The sequence below is a fragment of the Xiphias gladius genome, chromosome 16 (assembly GCF_016859285.1).
Source record: "Xiphias gladius isolate SHS-SW01 ecotype Sanya breed wild chromosome 16, ASM1685928v1, whole genome shotgun sequence".
NCBI lineage: Eukaryota > Metazoa > Chordata > Actinopteri > Istiophoriformes > Xiphiidae > Xiphias > Xiphias gladius.
This window is the reverse complement of record NC_053415.1, coordinates 1150662-1170048: the sequence shown is the minus strand read 5'-3', so window position 1 is coordinate 1170048 and position 19387 is coordinate 1150662. Positions and strand designations below refer to the sequence as shown.

General features: G+C 37.3%; 1 protein-coding gene across 1 annotated transcript in view; it reads left to right on the top strand.

Annotated features, from left to right (window-relative positions):
- The window catches only part of LOC120801588 (contactin-associated protein-like 5), a 128947-nt gene extending 117569 nt beyond the window's left edge, over nucleotides 1-11378 (top strand). Inside the window, exons 19-24 of the mRNA XM_040148737.1 lie at nucleotides 1248-1475; nucleotides 2621-2754; nucleotides 6244-6331; nucleotides 7833-8036; nucleotides 9623-9691; nucleotides 11185-11378. Of these exons, the coding sequence (XP_040004671.1) occupies nucleotides 1248-1475; nucleotides 2621-2754; nucleotides 6244-6331; nucleotides 7833-8036; nucleotides 9623-9691; nucleotides 11185-11378 (917 nt within the window). The remainder of the gene's footprint in view (nucleotides 1-1247; nucleotides 1476-2620; nucleotides 2755-6243; nucleotides 6332-7832; nucleotides 8037-9622; nucleotides 9692-11184) is intronic.
- The last annotated feature ends 8009 nt before the right edge of the window (nucleotides 11379-19387 follow it).

Genomic DNA, 19387 nt, shown 5'->3' with positions numbered 1-19387 from the left:
AGATTGTTTAATGTTTGATATGACAGTTATGGAGGGATCACATTGTTTTTTTGGGTTCAAAGCCCTTCAAAATTTAATTCTATGGTTTCTATGATCATACATATATAGATTATGATATAAACAAGAAAACTTAATGTTACCACTACATTGCTTGAGACTTAGTGGTCTCATTATTTATTATTGTTTTATTATCATTTATTACTTGGCAAGTTACTAGGCGTTTCAATCATAACTGAGTGAAAAAATAATTAACTATCATAGTCTGATCTTAACTTAACTTAACATCCTTCATGAAAATCTGGTCCAGAGAGCTCAGGACTTCACCCTGGGTTTAGGACAATGACCTTAAGCACACAGCCAAGACAACGCAGGAGTTTCTTAGGGACAACTCTGTGAATGCCCTTGAGTGGCCCAGCTAGAACCCTGACTTGAACCTTTCAAACATGTCTGGAGAGAACTGAGTCTCTCTGCAGAGAAGGGCAGGAAATCCCCAAATCCAGGTGTGCAAAGCTTGTCGCGTCATATCCAAGAAGACTCAAGGCTGTAATGCTGCGAGAGGTTCTTCAACCAAGTACTGAGTAAAAGGTCTGAATACTTATGTCAATGTGATATTTCTGTTTTGCCTTTTTAATAAATTTGCAAAAATTTCTAAAATTCAGCTTTACCTCTGTATTTAAACTTTTTTAATGATGCACAGGCCAAGATTTAGTTGACCTTCTGACCTTTAATCGGATCCCAGTGTCTGGTCAAAATTTATTGACCATCACTTTGGTCCATAACAAGTTTTTCTGAAAGCTAATGAGGTTATTTCCATTAAATTCATTAAGAATATTCATGAATCCTAACAGTTGCTTAACCTTGTCTACCATGATTGGGCCAAAATTTCCACTAAACATCAGAAATCTGAAAATAAATCACAATCTACTGGTCAGATTGTCATGAAATGTCCTGATTAGAATCCTGATCCCAATCCTGCTCTCCAGAGGATGAAACATATACATTTTAATCACCCTATGACCTTTCCTCTAGCATCACCCTCAGGGGTATTTCATATTTTTGACTCCATTACTGATAAGATTATATGAATGGAGACATCATCAGTATGTTTTTTGTTCTATCCAACTCAACTCTGTGTAATACATACTGCAACCCTCAGAGGTAGGCTAGCAGAATTTTAGAGTTTCAGTGTGATTCTTAATGAGTTATGTCTCCTGTTGCATAAGAGTATTCTCTGTGCTTGTGTGCAGAGGTTTCAGTGACCTTCGACAAAGAATCCTCGGTCACCTTTACCTTCCAGGAGCCCTTCTCAGTGATGCAGAACAGAAGCTCTCAGGCCTCCAATGTTAACAGAGAAAGCAGCAGCAGGGCCAGAGAAGACATTGCCTTCAGCTTCATCACCTCCCAGAGCCCGGCCATGTTGCTGACTGTCAGCAGCTTTGGCCAGCAGTACATTGCTGTCACCCTGGCTCGCAACGGTACAAACATATCTGACATTTCATAGTACATTAACACACACACAAGTAACCAACAATGCATGACCACATAAGTGAAATTATAATTTTTTTTCTAAATCATTAATAACCTCATGACATCAACCAGAGCAGTCTGTAGCCATTCCTTCTAAAAAAAATTAGATATTGCCTTATGAACTTTAGGTTTTAATTAATATTCTTCACAAAATCAATCATAAACAAAGAGAAATAATTCCAAAATTATTTGAATGTGTAAAACATTTTATAATCACACTTTCTCATATAAAAACCTTGTATGAGTATAATAACTGATGTGGTTCCTCCACTATGGGGTTTTTTAACTTCAAAATCCCATCAAATAAAATCTATTTTCTTTGAACTGAAAAAAAGCTTTTTTTCTGAGTGTCTCCAGAACTAGTCTGTCTGTTGTTTATTCTTTTTTTTTTCTCAGCATGGATGTATAAGTAGACCCACTATCTAGTTATATGCATTAGGGCCAAGTGATAATTCACCATTATCATTATCAACTTCATTAAAATTTCTTGATGAAATGAAAATGTTTTATTATTACAAAACAAAATCCTGTTGTCCATGTGATTTTGCATACATTGTCCTCTAGTGTGATACACCATTTATTGGAAAAAATGTTATCATCACCGTAGTCATTTCAAACATAGCCTATGTGCATTCATTCTGCAGTTTCTAAGGGTACACATTTTTTCTTTGTTGGGAATTTTAAAAGGAATTAAAAACCATTCAATTTGATTTTACCAACCCTGTCACAGGTCTAACTGACAGCAACATTCAACAACACAAACTTGGAGCACCATGGCACCTGAATGGTCACAGCATATCCCACATAAACACAATGTCTACAGTTTGATTCCAGCCAGGGACCTTTGTTGCATGTCATACCTCCTCTCTCTCTCTCCCTTTTTTTGGATTTTGTCGTTTCCATTAACCTTTTCTAATGTGATGCTTCAAAGTGCACATAAAAATACATGAATGGATGCATGACTAGTATCAAAAATTAAAAGGTAAAAATGCCTTATGACTTAAACCGTTCTAAAACACTCTGATGTGGATTTTAAGGTCTGTTTCAGGGCCATCAGCAGCTTTTCATTCTGTTTTTGTGATTTTGTGTGTAGGAACTCTGCAAATCTGGTATCATATGCAGAAACACAGGAACCCAGACATGTTCAGTCCCATCCGCAGCAGTCTGGCAGACGGACGACTCCACCAAATCAGAATCCATCGTGACGGCAAAAACCTTTATGTACAGGTTAGCAGTGAACTAATATGTTAACATGTGCCAGGTTTTGGATGTATTTTTAAATTTGTCTGAGCACACCTCATATTACTATTACTCAGTATTTATTTTTTATAATTAAATCATCATCACCATCATTCCTGAACCTTAACCAGACCCTAACCAGCGATTAGTTGCCACATACGTATATTGTAACAGAAAAAGAAAAATACAAAAATGTAGGCAATTAATGTTTAGTATGAATTTTGAACTGAAAAAAGCTTTTTTCTGAGTGTCTCCAGAACTAGTCTGTCTGTTGTTTATTCTTTTTTTTCTCAGCATGGATGTATAAGTAGACCCACTATCTAGTTATATGCATTAGGGCCAAGTGATAATTCACCATTATCATTATCAACTTCATTAAAATTTCTTGATGAAATGAAAATGTTTTATTATTACAAAACAAAATCCTGTTGTCCATGTGATTTTGCATACATTGTCCTCTAGTGTGATACACCATTTATTGGAAAAAATGTTATCATCACCGTAGTCATTTCAAACATAGCCTATGTGCATTCATTCTGCAGTTTCTAAGGGTACACATTTTTTCTTTGTTGGGAATTTTAAAAGGAATTAAAAACCATTCAATTTGATTTTACCAACCCTGTCACAGGTCTAACTGACAGCAACATTCAACAACACAAACTTGGAGCACCATGGCACCTGAATGGTCACAGCATATCCCACATAAACACAATGTCTACAGTTTGATTCCAGCCAGGGACCTTTGTTGCATGTCATACCTCCTCTCTCTCTCTTTTTTTGGATTTTGTCGTTTCCATTAACCTTTTCTAATGTGATGCTTCAAAGTGCACATAAAAATACATGAATGGATGCATGACTAGTATCAAAAATTAAAAGGTAAAAATGCCTTATGACTTAAACCGTTCTAAAACACTCTGATGTGGATTTTAAGGTCTGTTTCAGGGCCATCAGCAGCTTTTCATTCTGTTTTTGTGATTTTGTGTGTAGGAACTCTGCAAATCTGGTATCATATGCAGAAACACAGGAACCCAGACATGTTCAGTCCCATCCGCAGCAGTCTGGCAGACGGACGACTCCACCAAATCAGAATCCATCGTGACGGCAAAAACCTTTATGTACAGGTTAGCAGTGAACTAATATGTTAACATGTGCCAGGTTTTGGATGTATTTTTAAATTTGTCTGAGCACACCTCATATTACTATTACTCAGTATTTATTTTTTATAATTAAATCATCATCACCATCATTCCTGAACCTTAACCAGACCCTAACCAGCGATTAGTTGCCACATACGTATATTGTAACAGAAAAAGAAAAATACAAAAATGTAGGCAATTAATGTTTAGTATGAATTTTGAAAAAAAAAACTCATCCAGGTAACTCCACACACACAACAGTTATTGCATATGTGAATAAAATTTGTACACAATAAGTTGTCTGAGATTTGCTGGCCTGTAGCCAATACTAAGAATACTGTTTATTCTAACCAGCAAAAGAAAAGTTGTCAATCCCGTGATAAACATCCTTCTTTTTTCAAAATACAAAACATCATATACTTAACTTAATGTTACTCTTTTTGAGCCCTTAAAGTCCACATCCTGGTCTTTTTTCAAGGGTAGTGTTTGCTATCCAAAAACCAAATTATTGCCATGTTGTTGTCCCAGTGGTTATGACATAGCATTTACTAATATCACAGGGATTTTTACCAGCTGCAACAGCGTAGTTAGTATTGTTTTCACCTTGTGAGTCTTTATGTGTGTGTGTCATCATGGCAAAATGTGGTCGCGGAGACACCTGCTGTAGCAGGAATTACCACAGAGACTGTTTTGAGTAATTTTGCAGGTTTTATATATGTCTGTATGTGGACAGCTTTTGTCACTATGATAGCGTCACAACATGATGCAGTCAAAAAACTTAAAGATGTGTAATTGAGATCAAAATTAAAGCCGAGTTTGAAGATGGGTGTGGTCTGACCAAGGCCACTGGACTTAGTGGGGTTGGAAGTGGGTAAGGGCCATTGCCCCCCCCCATTTTATGCCCTGGTCCACATCCGTGGGTGTGTAGTTGAGATCAAAATGAAGGCTAAATTCGAAGATGGGTTTGGACCAAGCAAGGGCACCAGAGTTAGGGGGGTTGGAAGTAGGGAAGGTGCCATTTAAGCACCCTCATGATTGTTGGATCACTTACCCCAAAACCTAGGATCCCAAATCTAGGATTTATGCCAGGCTAGGTTTCTGGAATACCCTACTGAAATACCGCTCAGAAACATTCCAACCTTGGTGGAATGTTTTCCAATCTCTGTGTTGCTCTCAACCTGACTTGCATTGTGTCAGTGGGCCTGAAGGTCCAATTTGTATCGCACCCATTAATTAAGTATCAACTTAAAAGTTTTTGATATGTCAGTGCTGTATTAATAGCTTGCTTATGCTGCCTGCAAGCAGCCAAAAAATCAGTTGTTGCAGGTTTAACCTTTTTTGTTAATTACAAGTATCTGTCTTATTTTCTCATATTTATTTAATTAAAAATTTTATGGGTCACAAGTATGCTGAGCTGCTCTGAGCAGGTGGGTGGTGGACCACACATCTGTAGGTTCTGCGCCCTGCGCCATTATGAAAATGGAGCCCAAGGCCTTCAATTATCTTTTTCTTTGGTGAATGCAATGTACGTCAGTATAACTCAAACAGATGCCATTCCAAAATTTGTAACGCATCCATTCCCGGCTCACATTTAGGTTGTCAGTCTTGAGCAGGCTATTCAAGTATATTCAATCAAAACCTGAGTAAATCAAGTTAGGAGGAGCATCTTTGTCAAAAAATAAGAATAGAATTTAAAGTAAATTACAAATTACCTGATATAATTGCTTGTAAGAAAAACATAAAAGGTCTACAATGCTGTTATATTCACATCTCTTCCAACAAAGTTGGCTTTACAACAAGTATTTAAATAATCTAACAATGAACAGTGAGACAATTTACATTATCAGAAAAATATGAACATGAACCAAATCCCCTACCAGTGAGCCAAACACCTAAAGGAGTAATGTGAATGTAAAACAAAATAATTAAATAATTAAAATTTCCATTTTCTGCAGTAAAGTCAGCAGATACATCATAAATGTTACCACCAAGTATTTCAGGCTTGTCAGTTAAACAAGGACCTGATGAAAAATACCACAGTGATTTTAGAAAGCTCACACAAATGGTGGTCCTTTTGGCAAGTATATAAAAAATATATTTTTGGTTTTATGCATCAGTAGTCTTCAGTTCAGCATTAGATTTTCTGGTTTGCATCCAGCCGAGCATCTGAGCCAGCATGTAAGTGCAGAAATTGAAGCATTTAAAAACTAATTGTGGGCTTATAGTGGTTCTTGTGAATTAGTCAAGAACACAATTTGTCAAGTATGCATGTGTGCTGCTGCTGTCTTGGTTTAGATTTCTTGTAACTGGCTTTATCTTTGTATACTTACCATTCCACCAGATCGACCAGGACATCCACAGAAAATACACGATGTCATCTGATGCAGAACCGATCTTAATCAGATCCTTGACATTGGGCAAAGTCATCAGTAAGTCCTATCATCATGTTTAGCGAGAAAAGGTTGAATCAACAGAATGTATCAGTTCTTGCAACCATTTCCTCTCCATTTTTCACTTGGTACTCAGAGATCACTGCATTTCAAATAATAAGTAGACTTCAGCATCAATGCCAAGGGATATTTTATTTCTACTCTCACTGCTGCAGTAGTGGAGGGGTCTTTAATGGACGACAGAATACAAGAGAGTTCAGTCACATCTATTAAACAGTTGATGTTATTTGCAGAAGGATGCAAGCAAAATGGAAAGAAGTGCAGCCTTTAAACAGTACATGCTTGAATACACCATGTACCTAAAGGACTTTTCCTATGAACCCAGTAAAATTCATTTCAGCCAATGCTTTGACGTATCAAGCCATTTTGACTGCCACACAGTGAAACCATGCAGATGTGCAAAATTTTCAATCTGCTTGGTAGCAATGTCAAACCGGGGGGGGTCCAATATGCACATTTGTCACAATGGTTGCTTTTATGCTAATTTTTTTTATTTAAAGTGAAATGACCGCTGGATGTCATTTCTGTTCTGTGCTGTTATCCACTGCTCCAACAATAGACTGACACTTTGGGAATAGAAAATAAAAGCCACAAGCCTCTGCTCCATGCAGTAAAATCAGTTTGACTTTCCCAAATCTCCACTAATATTAGATTGTTACATTTCAGCATGACAACAAATGACCGACCCACACAGGGCTAATTCCACCCTGCTGATCTCTGTTAGCTTGGTACTATGTTTCCTGGCTGAAAATCCACTTTTACAGTAAGAAATTCCAGAGTTTTACTATTTAAATCATAAGCTATCAAAAAATTCCTGCTGGGTTTAATTAGCTATTTAACACTGCACTTTCACATCCAGACTATAGAGAAGTACCTCTTTTTTTCCAAAGCCTGTGTCATAACCAGTTTAACTATAGCGTTCTTGAGAATGATTAGCTTCTGCCTTCACATGATTGACCATCAGTGTAAATGTGATCAGTCTGTATTTGTCACTAAAACAATGGAGGGGGCGCTTAAGAGCACAACACATCCGAAATTTGTTGTGTTGTTGTCAAGTAGCTACAGAAAATGCAATGTATCTGGCAGCAATAAGTATTGGCGTACGCTGCAAAATATGCACATTTCCAGTGAATTTAGTCAGTGGATCCATCCAAAATATTGCAGGGAGGAATTGTAGAAGCGGACACAGTGAGCTGTTGAATAAAGAGCTGCAAGCGACCGGCACTTACTGCGGTATGTGAGAGCCAACACACTTGCAAAACGTCATCATGCTAAACAACACCATTTACCATGCTGTTCTTTTGGATGGAAAACAAGTTGCGATGTGAGACGTAATCAGTTGTTCATGGCTTGGATCTTTCATGGTATGCAAACATATGAATAAATGCCATAATAATTATGACAGATGAACTGGATGCATATCCTTGTAGTTAAAATAGGCTATCTATCTATCTATCCATCTACCTATCTATCTATCTAGAAGGAGACAACTTTCAAGACGAGGTAGTTCAAGCAGGTTCGAAGGGTTTCATTGGCTGCCTCTCCTCAGTCCAGTTTAATCATGTGGCTCCTTTGAAAGCAGCACTGCTGAATCGAGGGAGCTCATTGGTCACTGTCCAGGGTCCAGTGGTCCAGTCAAACTGTGGAGCACTGGCAGACTCCATCACATCTCATAATCTGCGAGGTAATACACACCGCCAGTCAATGCAAAAGAAGCTGTACATTCAGGCAATCAAAAACATGTTAACAAATATTATTAATTAGGATTACACAGTGGTGCAGCGGGATGATTCTGGGTTTGAACCCTGGTTTGGCCAGAGCCTTTCTGTGTGGAGTTTGAATGTTATCCCCTCTACCTCTAGGTACTCCAGCTTCCTCCCACAGTCCACATACAGGCAGGTTAGGTTGTAAATTGCCCATAGGTGTGAATATGAGCATGAATGTGATATGTAAGCCCTGTGATAGACTGGCAACCTGTTCAGGGTGTATGCTGCTCTCTGTCCAATGTCAGCTGGGACTGGCTCCAGCCCCCGCCGCAACCCCTCACAGGATATTCAGTATAGCTAATAGTGGGATGCATGGATATTAACAAATAAGAACAAAAACTCCTTTTACAATTTTGCTAATATTTTTTGTGAAATATTAGATAATTTTACTCCTTTGGGCCTTAAACATTTTATTTTAGTTTTATTTATTTTAGTTGAATCATTTGCATTTAAATGGGAAAAATGTCTCTTTGGTGGAACATGACAAGAGGCCATAACAACACTGCTTTTGTGAAAAGGTTCACAACTCAAAAAGACTGAGAACCACTGGCTGAATCTTTAAGAATGTATTGTATTTTATACATTTATTATATGTTTCTGTTTACTTGGTTTTTTTTTTAATCTTTGAAAACTAATTACAGCTGTCCAAAAAAAAGGGGAATTTTTTTTCCCGCCTGAGGTAGCCAAAGATCCGCCTCTGACTGGCTTAGCCCAATATTCTTATCTTAATCCTAATCAATCATCACTCTTAATGCCTAAACCTAACAATGAAGGCAACCAGGACTAGCCAGTCAGAGGCATGATAGGGGCAGGTGTTAGCCCACCTTGGGTAGGAAAAAAAATAATTCAAATAAATGTTGCAAATAAATATTTCCCTGAAGTGGCGCTAAAATATAAAATAGATTTGAAATACTCAAGTAAAGTAGAAGTACATGAAAACTGTACTTAAGGACAATACTTGAGTAAATGTATTTAGTTACATTCCACCCCTGTTCATAGAGGGCATAGGTAGACCACACAAATAGTGCACAACATGAATTATTTCAAGGCCACAGTGGTGAAGACCAGACCCCTTCACTTTATTTATTTTGTGTTATATTGCAGCCGTATGCTAACATTGTTTAAATTCATCTTTTCCCTCATAAATCCACACTTAATACCCCATAAAGACAAAGTGAAAAGAGATACTTATAAACTTACTTTATGGAAATGTAATATTTTAGTTTTTCCTTTTTAAAAAATTTTGTAAAAATTTCTAAAAAAGAATTTACACGATTGCATAAGGCTGCAACATAACAGAAGGCTGCAACATAACAAAATGTGGAAAAAAAGGAGGGGTCGGAATATTTTCTGAATGCACTGTAGAAATGACTTTAAATTACACTAATCTGAGACCTTTGTGTATACTCGAAGTTGTTAGTTTATTCAGCTAACAGAATGAAAACAGCACTGCATATTTGCTCATTATACAAAGTTATAAAATTTCTCACTTGTGCTTCTACAGATCAAGCTGCAACAACAAATAAGGAGCAGTATGGCATTGTTACCAAAAATGATGTGGCTGTAATCGCAGGTCGGTTTTCTTCTTCTTATTGAAAATAAGTCCCAGCTGTTCTGTTTTTGTCTCTGTCCATGTGTCTCGATCTTAATTATTTCTTCTGATCTGTTTCCTTAATTCAAGCTCATTTATGCTATGGGCTTTATTTTGGTGTTAAAACAAAAAGCAGCATTGTACCATCTAATTTTCCTTTGGCGCATTGTGGTTAGTTCCTTGACTGCATCGGTTTGGTATCTTGGTGACATATCTTGGTGTGCAGCCCACTGGGACGAGAGGCAAGTTAGAGGGTGAGACGATACCAATTCAACAGCGGACTAAAATCCTGGTGCCAAGCATGAGTGTGTCTTGTGCAGTCCACTACCTGGTCAACAGCTCAGTATAGTTTTGCTCCATACATTTTTGGTCAATTTATTTTGTGAGGGCACACCCCTATAAACCGCTCTGAATTCATACAACCCCCTTTATTCAGGGTATGCTCATCTTTCCACGTGCATACTATGTTTTTCAACCACAAAAGATAGTTTTAAAAAGTTTTATTCTGATTATGGCAACAATTCTGTTAAAGAGACTGCATATGGAACAGTAAAGCCACAATTACGCACGGCAAATCTGCTGGTTAATATTTGTCTGACAAGTAGAATAATGTTGCAAAATAACCACAGAAACCTCTGTTCTTATGTGCACATGAAACTTATAGGTTTTAATTAATTATTCGACAGTTTCTCTTGCATATCAGTGGAGACCGACACATTGAAAACAGTTCACACGGTTCCAAAAGAAATCACAGGTCAATAAAAACTTCTCTCTCCACTAATAACTCTCTCAGGACCATCAGGTCCTTTCCTTTCTCACCCCCCACTTGTCTATCCTAAACACCACTTAACCAGAGCAAGGGCTGCATGCTCCATCTTCATTTTAACGAGTCTGGCAGAAGTAACACCTTTAGTGCTGGATCTTCCAACATGATTTGACAGAGATTGTTGGGGTTAAATCTGGGTGTGCTAAAAATCCCTAATTATTTGTGGTTCATTACCCATGAGGATTAAACAGGCTACTATTTCATTTCCAGATTCACAGCAATCATTTTGGCATGTAAATTTAAATTACAGATGGTTGATGTATGGATCACTTTGATGCCAAGTAAAAACATCCACTATTACATACAGAAAACATGATGACCCTCAGAACTTAACATGTCCAAAAAAGGAAATTTGAGTTAAAAAATAAAAAATGATCATCAGTTCTTCTGATTGCACCTGTCACCAAATTACCAAAAGTGTAGTAGGCAGAACCGCTATCTGTGCCACACTGCACTGCAGGAGTCATTAAAACAGCGCCCTATGACTGCTACTTATTTATGTTTGGAATTGTTTGATTGTTGGTTTCAAAACAGGTACATTTGTATTCATTTTTTAAAATAGATAATTCTTTAATATTTCAACATTACACAGTGTAAAAAATTATATAATTGAACTTTGAAGCAAATGTGTGTCCTGGCTGCTCCTCAGGTGTGGTGACAGCGGTGGTGTTCATCACAATTTGCATCCTGGCGGTGGTGACCCACCTCCTGTACAGGTGGTCCCAGAGGCGCAACAGGAGCACCAAGGAAAAGGTGCACCGTCATAGTATGGAGATGGGCAATGGGACAGAGATTCACCTCCACAACTCTCTCAGGGACAAAATGAAGGAGTACTACATCTGACTGCCTGAAGGAGTACTACATGTGACTGCATGAAGAAGTACTATATCTGACAGCAGCCAATGCTCTATACACCTTAGCCACATAACCTCTCATACATAGAGCTGACAATGTGGATATGTTGTTTCACCATTTCTTATAAGCACAGATCTCTGAGCTCAAGACCTACACGTTGACCAAGGACACCTGGGGAGCTTCTTGCTGTGTTAAAAGTAAAGTAAAAACACAAAAGGGTTGGAATCTTTACAGCTGTGTTTAACAGTTTTGCAGAAACTGGGAGTAATGGAGCTGCTGTAGTTGTAAACCAGCAGATGAATGAAAGAGGAAGAAGGAATGAAAGGAACCTGCTACACCAACTGAATGTGCACAATATTTTGAGTATATCTTATATTTCTTTTCTTTTCTATTAACTCCAAATGCTGAATATTTCAACATTTCAGTAGAATATACTTAATGATACTTGGTAATCAAGAGAAGTAGGCCTGGCCTGTAAGATATGTGCACATTCACTGCCATCTTTGTTTTTTAGTGTAGTGGTGAATATTGTGGTGTTTACAGGGAAGCGAGCAGGGGGCCAATAATTCCTACCGTATGAGTGCCTAATTTGTCCTGAAGTTTTTTTTTCAACATTTTAGAACTTTTATAGGCTTGATTGGTATGAAGGCAAACCCATTTCTATATGCAGGAGCTTATTATCTTTTAGCCCAAAATAAAAAACAGATGGATGAAGGTGGAATTTTATCACCCAGTAGCTTAACCACATCAGTCATTTGACCATTAGGCATAGTGTGAAATGTTTCTTTCACTGAGTTGTTTTGAACTGCATTGTTGCAGTCGTATTAATCATTAACTCAGAGGTGTACACAGTTTTTGACATTACCCAGGCCAAGGCCACATGTAAATATGAGGACACTAGGCTTGACATACCTCTGAAGTGTTTCCAATAATTTATTTATTTATTTATTTTGCACTGAGTCCTATTGTGTGATTACATCTCCTTATTAATGATTAATGATTTGTACAAATGCAGTTTTAGTAGGGGCATATTGTAAAGATGGGTAATTTAATAATAAAACTGAATATATTCTTATCCTTTTATTCTAACGTAGATTCAGTTTCAGGAGAACAATATTTTACACCATATAGCCACATATCCAAATGTGTATGGACACCACTGAGTCTTTTGGTTTGGGCCCCTTAGTTCCAATGAAGGAATATCCTAATGCTATATCATACAGTGATATTTTAGACAATATCACTGACAAGGTCAAGGTCCACCAGCAAAAATTTTCTGCAGTCCAGAGCAGTAGCTTCCATCTGATCTTAAATGCACATTTAATCTTTGTGATTCTATGCTGTCTGTATTATTATACTCTGTCTCTGCATCTCATCTTCCTTCTCTTGTTCAAGGTGTATCTAAAGGTCTTTGGGCAGCGAAGTTGAATTTCCTTTGGCTGTACTTTTTTATGGATTTATAAAACTAATAGGAAAGTCTAATACATGATAAATATATCGTATAAAATTCAAATTAGTAGTATAGTATCAAATTATAGTATTTAGTATCTTAAATTCAACAAATATTTAATTTTGCTACGAATGTTTAGCCTGCTTTAGCTTTCAACATTAAATACCATTGTAGGCCAGTATAACCCCGACACAATTCAGACCTGGAGATTCACCGACCGATTGAGAAGCAAAGAGCATTGACCAATAGGGTTTTAACATGTGGTTTAATATATGGTTGAATGTTCAGCCAGGCTCAGACAACCTCTGACAGTGCTGTGGATAACAAACAGCATTCTGTGCCTGACTGATAAAGTGTCAGAGTTTAGGTAACGTTTTCAATTTATTTATCAATAGGTGACAAATAGTTAGTAGCTGCAGCCATTTTTATAAGAAGAATATATACACACCATTTACAAGCTCGCAATAATTTGGACTTGGAAATTTAACCAAGAGAGGTCTTATCAGCTATGTCCACTTCTAAGTAGTGGCACTGATGAAAGCCAACCTCTTTCAGCCTGAGCGAAGCCCTAGGAAAACATGGAGTGTCGACTTTCATAGACCAACTTCCTTGTGAAAATACAAACAGTCCACCATAGGGCATAAATTAGTTCAAAAGATTTGTCATACTTCTGCTTTATTGTAAATTATTATTATTATTGTAAAAGGAAACATAATTTGTTTTTCATTGAAATTAACAAGACAATATGCTTTAATAAATCCTGCATAAACACATGAATTTTGATGTAATTTGGAGCAACTACTGTATTTGAAAACCCGGAAGAATTAGTAATGTCAATAGGCCAACAGATGTAAATACAGATTCAGAATGATCCCAGTGATTTTTTTCAGTATCTGGTTTTTTGCATCCTGTCTCAACAGAATGACGTAAAACTAGTCCATGCATTTGTTACTGGACTACTGGTTAGACTGGGCTACTATAAATCCTTATTATCAGGATGTTCAGATAACTCTGTGAAAAGTCTCCAGTTGATCCAAAATGCTGCAGCGTGAGTATTGACAGGAACTAGTAAAAGAAATGATATTTCTCCTATACTAGCTTTTCTGCTCTGGTTTCCCGTAAAATCCAGAACTGAATTCAAAATCCCACTCCTTAAATACAAAGCCCTTAATGACAAAGTTCCATTGTATCTTAAAGGTGCAATATAAAGTTTTTTCTATCACTACATAGCCAAAATTAGCATTAACACCTGTTTACCTACAAAGAGCTTCAGCCATCTTTGTTTTTGAAGACAAGAGGTTAGAATACGCCCTCTGTGCAGCGCTACTACTTCATTCTCTCTTACCGAACTGAAGGCAGACCAGACGCTACAGTGACTCACTATCGCAAAGTGGCATTACAAGATTGATAACTGTTTAGCATAATAACTTCAGTAGAAGAAAAGAAGTGACAGAAACAGAAGCAAAACGAGTTAACACTGGCGTTGCTTTCCACCACTGGAGACAGCTCTTGGCAAGTAAAGGAATGAAGTTTGATGCTGAACTTGCAACATTTCTTCTAGGCCGGTTAAGTAAACAGCTTTTAATGCTAACATCGGCTATGTAGCAATAGCAAAACTTTAAAAATCTTTAAAGCACCTTTAAAGACTTCATATTACTGTATTATCCCAATAGAACAGTTCACTCTCAAATTGCAGGCTTACATTTTGGTTCCTAGATTTCCAAAAGTAGAATGGGTCCAGAGCATTCAGCTATCAGGCTCTTCTCCCGTGTAACCAGCTCCCAGTTTGGCTTTTTATTATTATTATTATTATTATTATTATTATTATTATTATTAGTTGGTGTTGCTATCATTGTTGCCATTATTATTAATGATATTATTACACCTATAAGTATCACTGTTTTTATTATCATTATAACGACCAGTCTGACAGTGCTTGAATACAGCACTATATATAGCTGTTCCTGGTCTCTCTTTCTTCTCTCTCCCACTCCTGCCCCTCTTTCTCATCTCTCACCTATTTCTCTTCTCTGAACCCAGTCACGGCAGACAGCTCCCCAGCCTGTGTCCAGTTCTGTTGGAGGTTTCTGCCTGTTAAAACTGAGTTTTCTTCTACATGGTAGGCAAGTGCTTGCTCATGGTGGGAACTGCTGGGTTTCTCTCTATAATATTGTAATGGTTTGACCTTACTCTGGAAAGTGCCTTGAATTAATCTATGTTATGATTTGGCGCTATATAAATAACATTGAATTGACTTGAATTACCCAATCTTACAGTTTTACACTTATAAAGTGACAGTTGAAGTGCAAATTCGGTAATCCTGGTGCACCATTTGAAACAGGCACCTCTCAGTTGTACCGTCACCATTTATTTTGCTACAAAAAAAAAAGATTAAGTTAAACTGAGCATAAAAGTCATGATCTTCATGCTCTGGTCATGAACCACATTTACATTTATGTAATAATAATAATAATAATAATAATAATACAACCAATAACAATAAGGTTCCAAAACTGTTGGTGTCTGGACCCCTAATAACAATTAAAGTATAAGCAAAGTAGCATTAGGATTTAATGTGTGATGTGACAGTAATTTGGGGATCACATTGTGCTTTTGGGTTTAAGATCCTTTAAAATTTAAATCGATATAATTTTAGATATGACATTAACAGCAACCAGAGAGCTTAGGTGCCCCTCCAAGAATCGATAACTTAATGTAGTGGAGGGTTTTGTGTGTCCCAGTGTCCTGGGAACCGTGTTGTCGGGGTTTAGTGCCTCTGGTAGGGTCTCCTGACCAGAGGCTGTCGGGAGACCCTAACCCAAACCCCTAACACTAACACTAACCCCAATCCTAAAAGTAGAGGCGTTACCTCACACACACCTTTCTCACTTGAGTTGTTAAGAGTATGAGGAGGAGGATACTGGTTAAAATTAGACCTCACCCACATTCTTCGTTTTCACAGGTTTAATGAAAACCAAACATTCACCTCTTGCTCTTCTGGACCAGCAGCAAGTGGCACACAGGCTAGGAGGAACTGTGTAGCCAGTATAATATAACTGGACATGGTTTGATAGGTAGAGGACCATGGTTAGTATCTTGCCCAGGCTAGAGCTTGTTTATTTCTGTATACAGTTTCATCAAGGTCCTGAAACACATTATCTTAAAGCTCTCTAAATAAAGTGCAAGTTAAATTAATACCAAAACATTTCAATAATGAAATAAGAGTGTAACCAAAACTACATTAAATCAAATAAAACATTCTCCACCAAAGGAAAGTAACTGCAAATTAATTCAAAATATGTATTCATGTCCATATTGGTTTAACCCATTTATTATACTACTAGCTGGCTAATACATTAACTTTAAATTTAAAATAAACATTTATGTGTCAGTTCCTATGTAGCGTGTCAGTTCCTAGAAACACCTACTGTTAATATGACAACAATCAACTATGAAAAAAAAATTACCACACAGCTTAAAACTACATTTAAACTTTACAAAACAATTACTATTGCATTCACAGTAGATTTGGAACCAACTTAAGGGTAGAGGTCGGATTAGTGGATTGATAGAGAGAAGACCAAGGTTAGCATGTACAAGGCCAGAGCTCATTTATTTCTTAGCTGTGTGCTGAGCCTGTAGCTGCTATATCACAGCAGCACAGTCTACTGACTTCAGAGTATATTAGCTTAATGCAAAGACTGTATAAAAATGTGGAATAGTTTTCAGTTGTTCAAAAACAAAAAAATAGAGAGGGTGTTTGTTTAAATAAAAATTCAACATGGAGCTTTTTCCATGTAAAAATAACTGGGTTGTCAGTTACAGCAAGGGTCAGTTTCTCCTCCGCCATTGTTGAAAGTGTTGCTATCATGAGTCAAGCCCCCTTCTTGATTTTGATTGGTCGGTGAGAACAAAAACAGCTGCCTGCCTTAATGTTGTGGCTGAATAGCACAGTTTATATATATATATACAGTATATATATATATATATATATACAGTATATACTAAATTAAAGGAAAAACCTAAAAAACGAGAAACAGGATGACAATGCCCCCATCCAGAGGGCACAAGGGGTCACTGAATGTTTTGATGAGTATGAAAATGATATGAATCATATGGCATGGCCTCCGCAGCCACCAGATCTCAACCCAGGGGAACATCTATGACAGATTTTGGACCGATGTGTTAGACAGTACCCTCTACCACCATCATCAAAACACCAAATGGGGAATATGTTTTAGTAGAATGGCGTTCCATCCCTTCAGTAGCATTCCAGAGACCGTTGTTGAAAGTTCCTGATCCAGTAAACTAGCCATTGGAGGTGATCGTGTGCTCATTGTACTAATAGCAGAAAATTGACAAATAAAGCCAGTGTATGAACCTTATCATTGTAAGTGACTTGCAACCATATTTACTAAGATGAGTGGTGTCACTTGTATGCAAATTTGTAGAGGGTCCAGCTGTTCTGCTATGGCTGAAGTAAGATGTTTTCTCACCACCGTCTCCATGCACTTGTCCAATACAGAGGTCAAGGCAATTGGGCAAAACTCATTCATGGATTTAGACCCTGAGTTTTAGGGCAGTGGGTTATTAATATAACTTTTCCATGTGTTCAGTACTGTCCATGTGTTTGATAGCAGTTGGAATATTGTAGTCAAAACACCCTTGAGTTGCACTTAACACATCTTCAGGATGCGTCCACACAGGCCGTCCAGCCCTAGTGCTTTGCATGGCTTAATCCTTGCCAGACAGCTGCCAAATTCTTCCTCAGAGAGCTGAACTGTGGAACTCCTGGGTATGTCAGCACAGATGATGCTGCTGTTGTCTTTGGAATCTGAAATGTCAAACCTACCCTAGAACTGGTTAAGGTCATTCACAAAGGACAGGCAGTCCACTCGACAATACCTATCATTTTATAAAGCCCATCCCTGGCCTTTGGGGGGCTCCCTGTGCTGAACTGATTTTCTACTTTGTTTTTAAAATCAGTTTTAGCTCTTTGGCTCTTGGACCTTAGCTCCTTCCTTTTACTGTAAAAGGCTTCTTTGTCACCTTCCATGAATGCCTCATTTTTCTCATTTAGGCACATTTTGAGCTCTTAAAGTGAGCCCTGCTTTATCATTAGGGAACACCCTGACCTTTTTTTTGTGCTAATCACTGATTGTTAAAAGAATTGCATATATAATGTAATGAAGTTTATCAGTACATGTGGTTCCTTAATTATGTCCAAGAAAATATGTCAATGTCACCTCCAGATTTCCAGGTCATTAAGATTGTCAAAAAAAAATGCAGAATGCATAAATTTTAACAGTAACCAAAAGTAAAACCACTAAACAGTTTGTTAAAACAATTCAACAAAAGCATGCAAGACACAAGCAAAAATGTAAAAAAAAAAAATGTAATAAAAAAATCGAACCACAGGATAAGCAGCAGTAGAATAACATCCCCAAGGACAAAGTTCAGATACTAATGTTTAAAAGTCCGAATCAATATCAGCAGGAAATGGTAAGAGTTGCAAGAAATGGGGACTGTCTTCGGATGAACAATGTATCTTGCAGATGTCTCAATTCGAATTGAGACATCTGCAAGTATTGTCTATACTGTGAAATCACTGGTATATTAGAGGATGGTTTTCAGGGCAAAGACTTGGAGGGTGTTGGCAATAAAGACTTTATCTCTTTTGTATTGGGATGAATATGGTTATTATTGTACAGGTCAAATCAAAGCATCTGATGAAGCTGTATCCTGTGGAGGTACAGAAATTCTGTAGCCAGTGGTGCATACTGAAAAGACAACTAAAACATTTAACACCTTTTCTAATGGATGAAAGAGGGCCAAATAGTGCTTGTGGAAATGTTGGCATGATAATGTGCTAAACTGAACTACCAAACATACTAATTATACCAACTAAACATTAGCATGTTAAATATCACTCTGTGCATGTTAGAATCCAGTTGTGAGCATTACTTCAAAGTACTGCTGTGCCTTAATAAAGCCTCACAAAGCCAATAGCCTTTAGGGTGCTTTCACACAAAATGCCCAAAAAATAATTTAGAAAAAAGGTAAAAACCATGTGGGAAATATACCTCATCTAACAAATAGCGTCCAAAGTGCAAGAGTTCAAAAGTAACTGAACATTTGGCTACTAAATTTTTCTCTGAGCAGCTGTGAGTTGTTTGAACAATAGTTCATGCACAAAAAAGCTCACACATTGCACAAGGGCTGATTGAGCTGAGAGTTGACATTTAGATTGAGGTGGACTTGTCTGTCAAAATGAGGAGTGAAGAGGTGACCATGCGAGTAGACTGGGGTACAGACTCTGAGAAGGGTGGCACATGTACAGTAAATAACATAAAAAGTGAAACAGTAAAAAAATGACAGCAGCAGATTCTAGGTAATAATAAACTTTTACATTTTTAATAACCAATTTTTCATTATTTTGTGTAAAAAGGAATGAAGAATAAGCAACTTGACACGTCATATGAAGTAGCAATAACAAATAACATATTTATAGAGGCACATAGCCTATGGTAGATGCAATGCAAGTAAA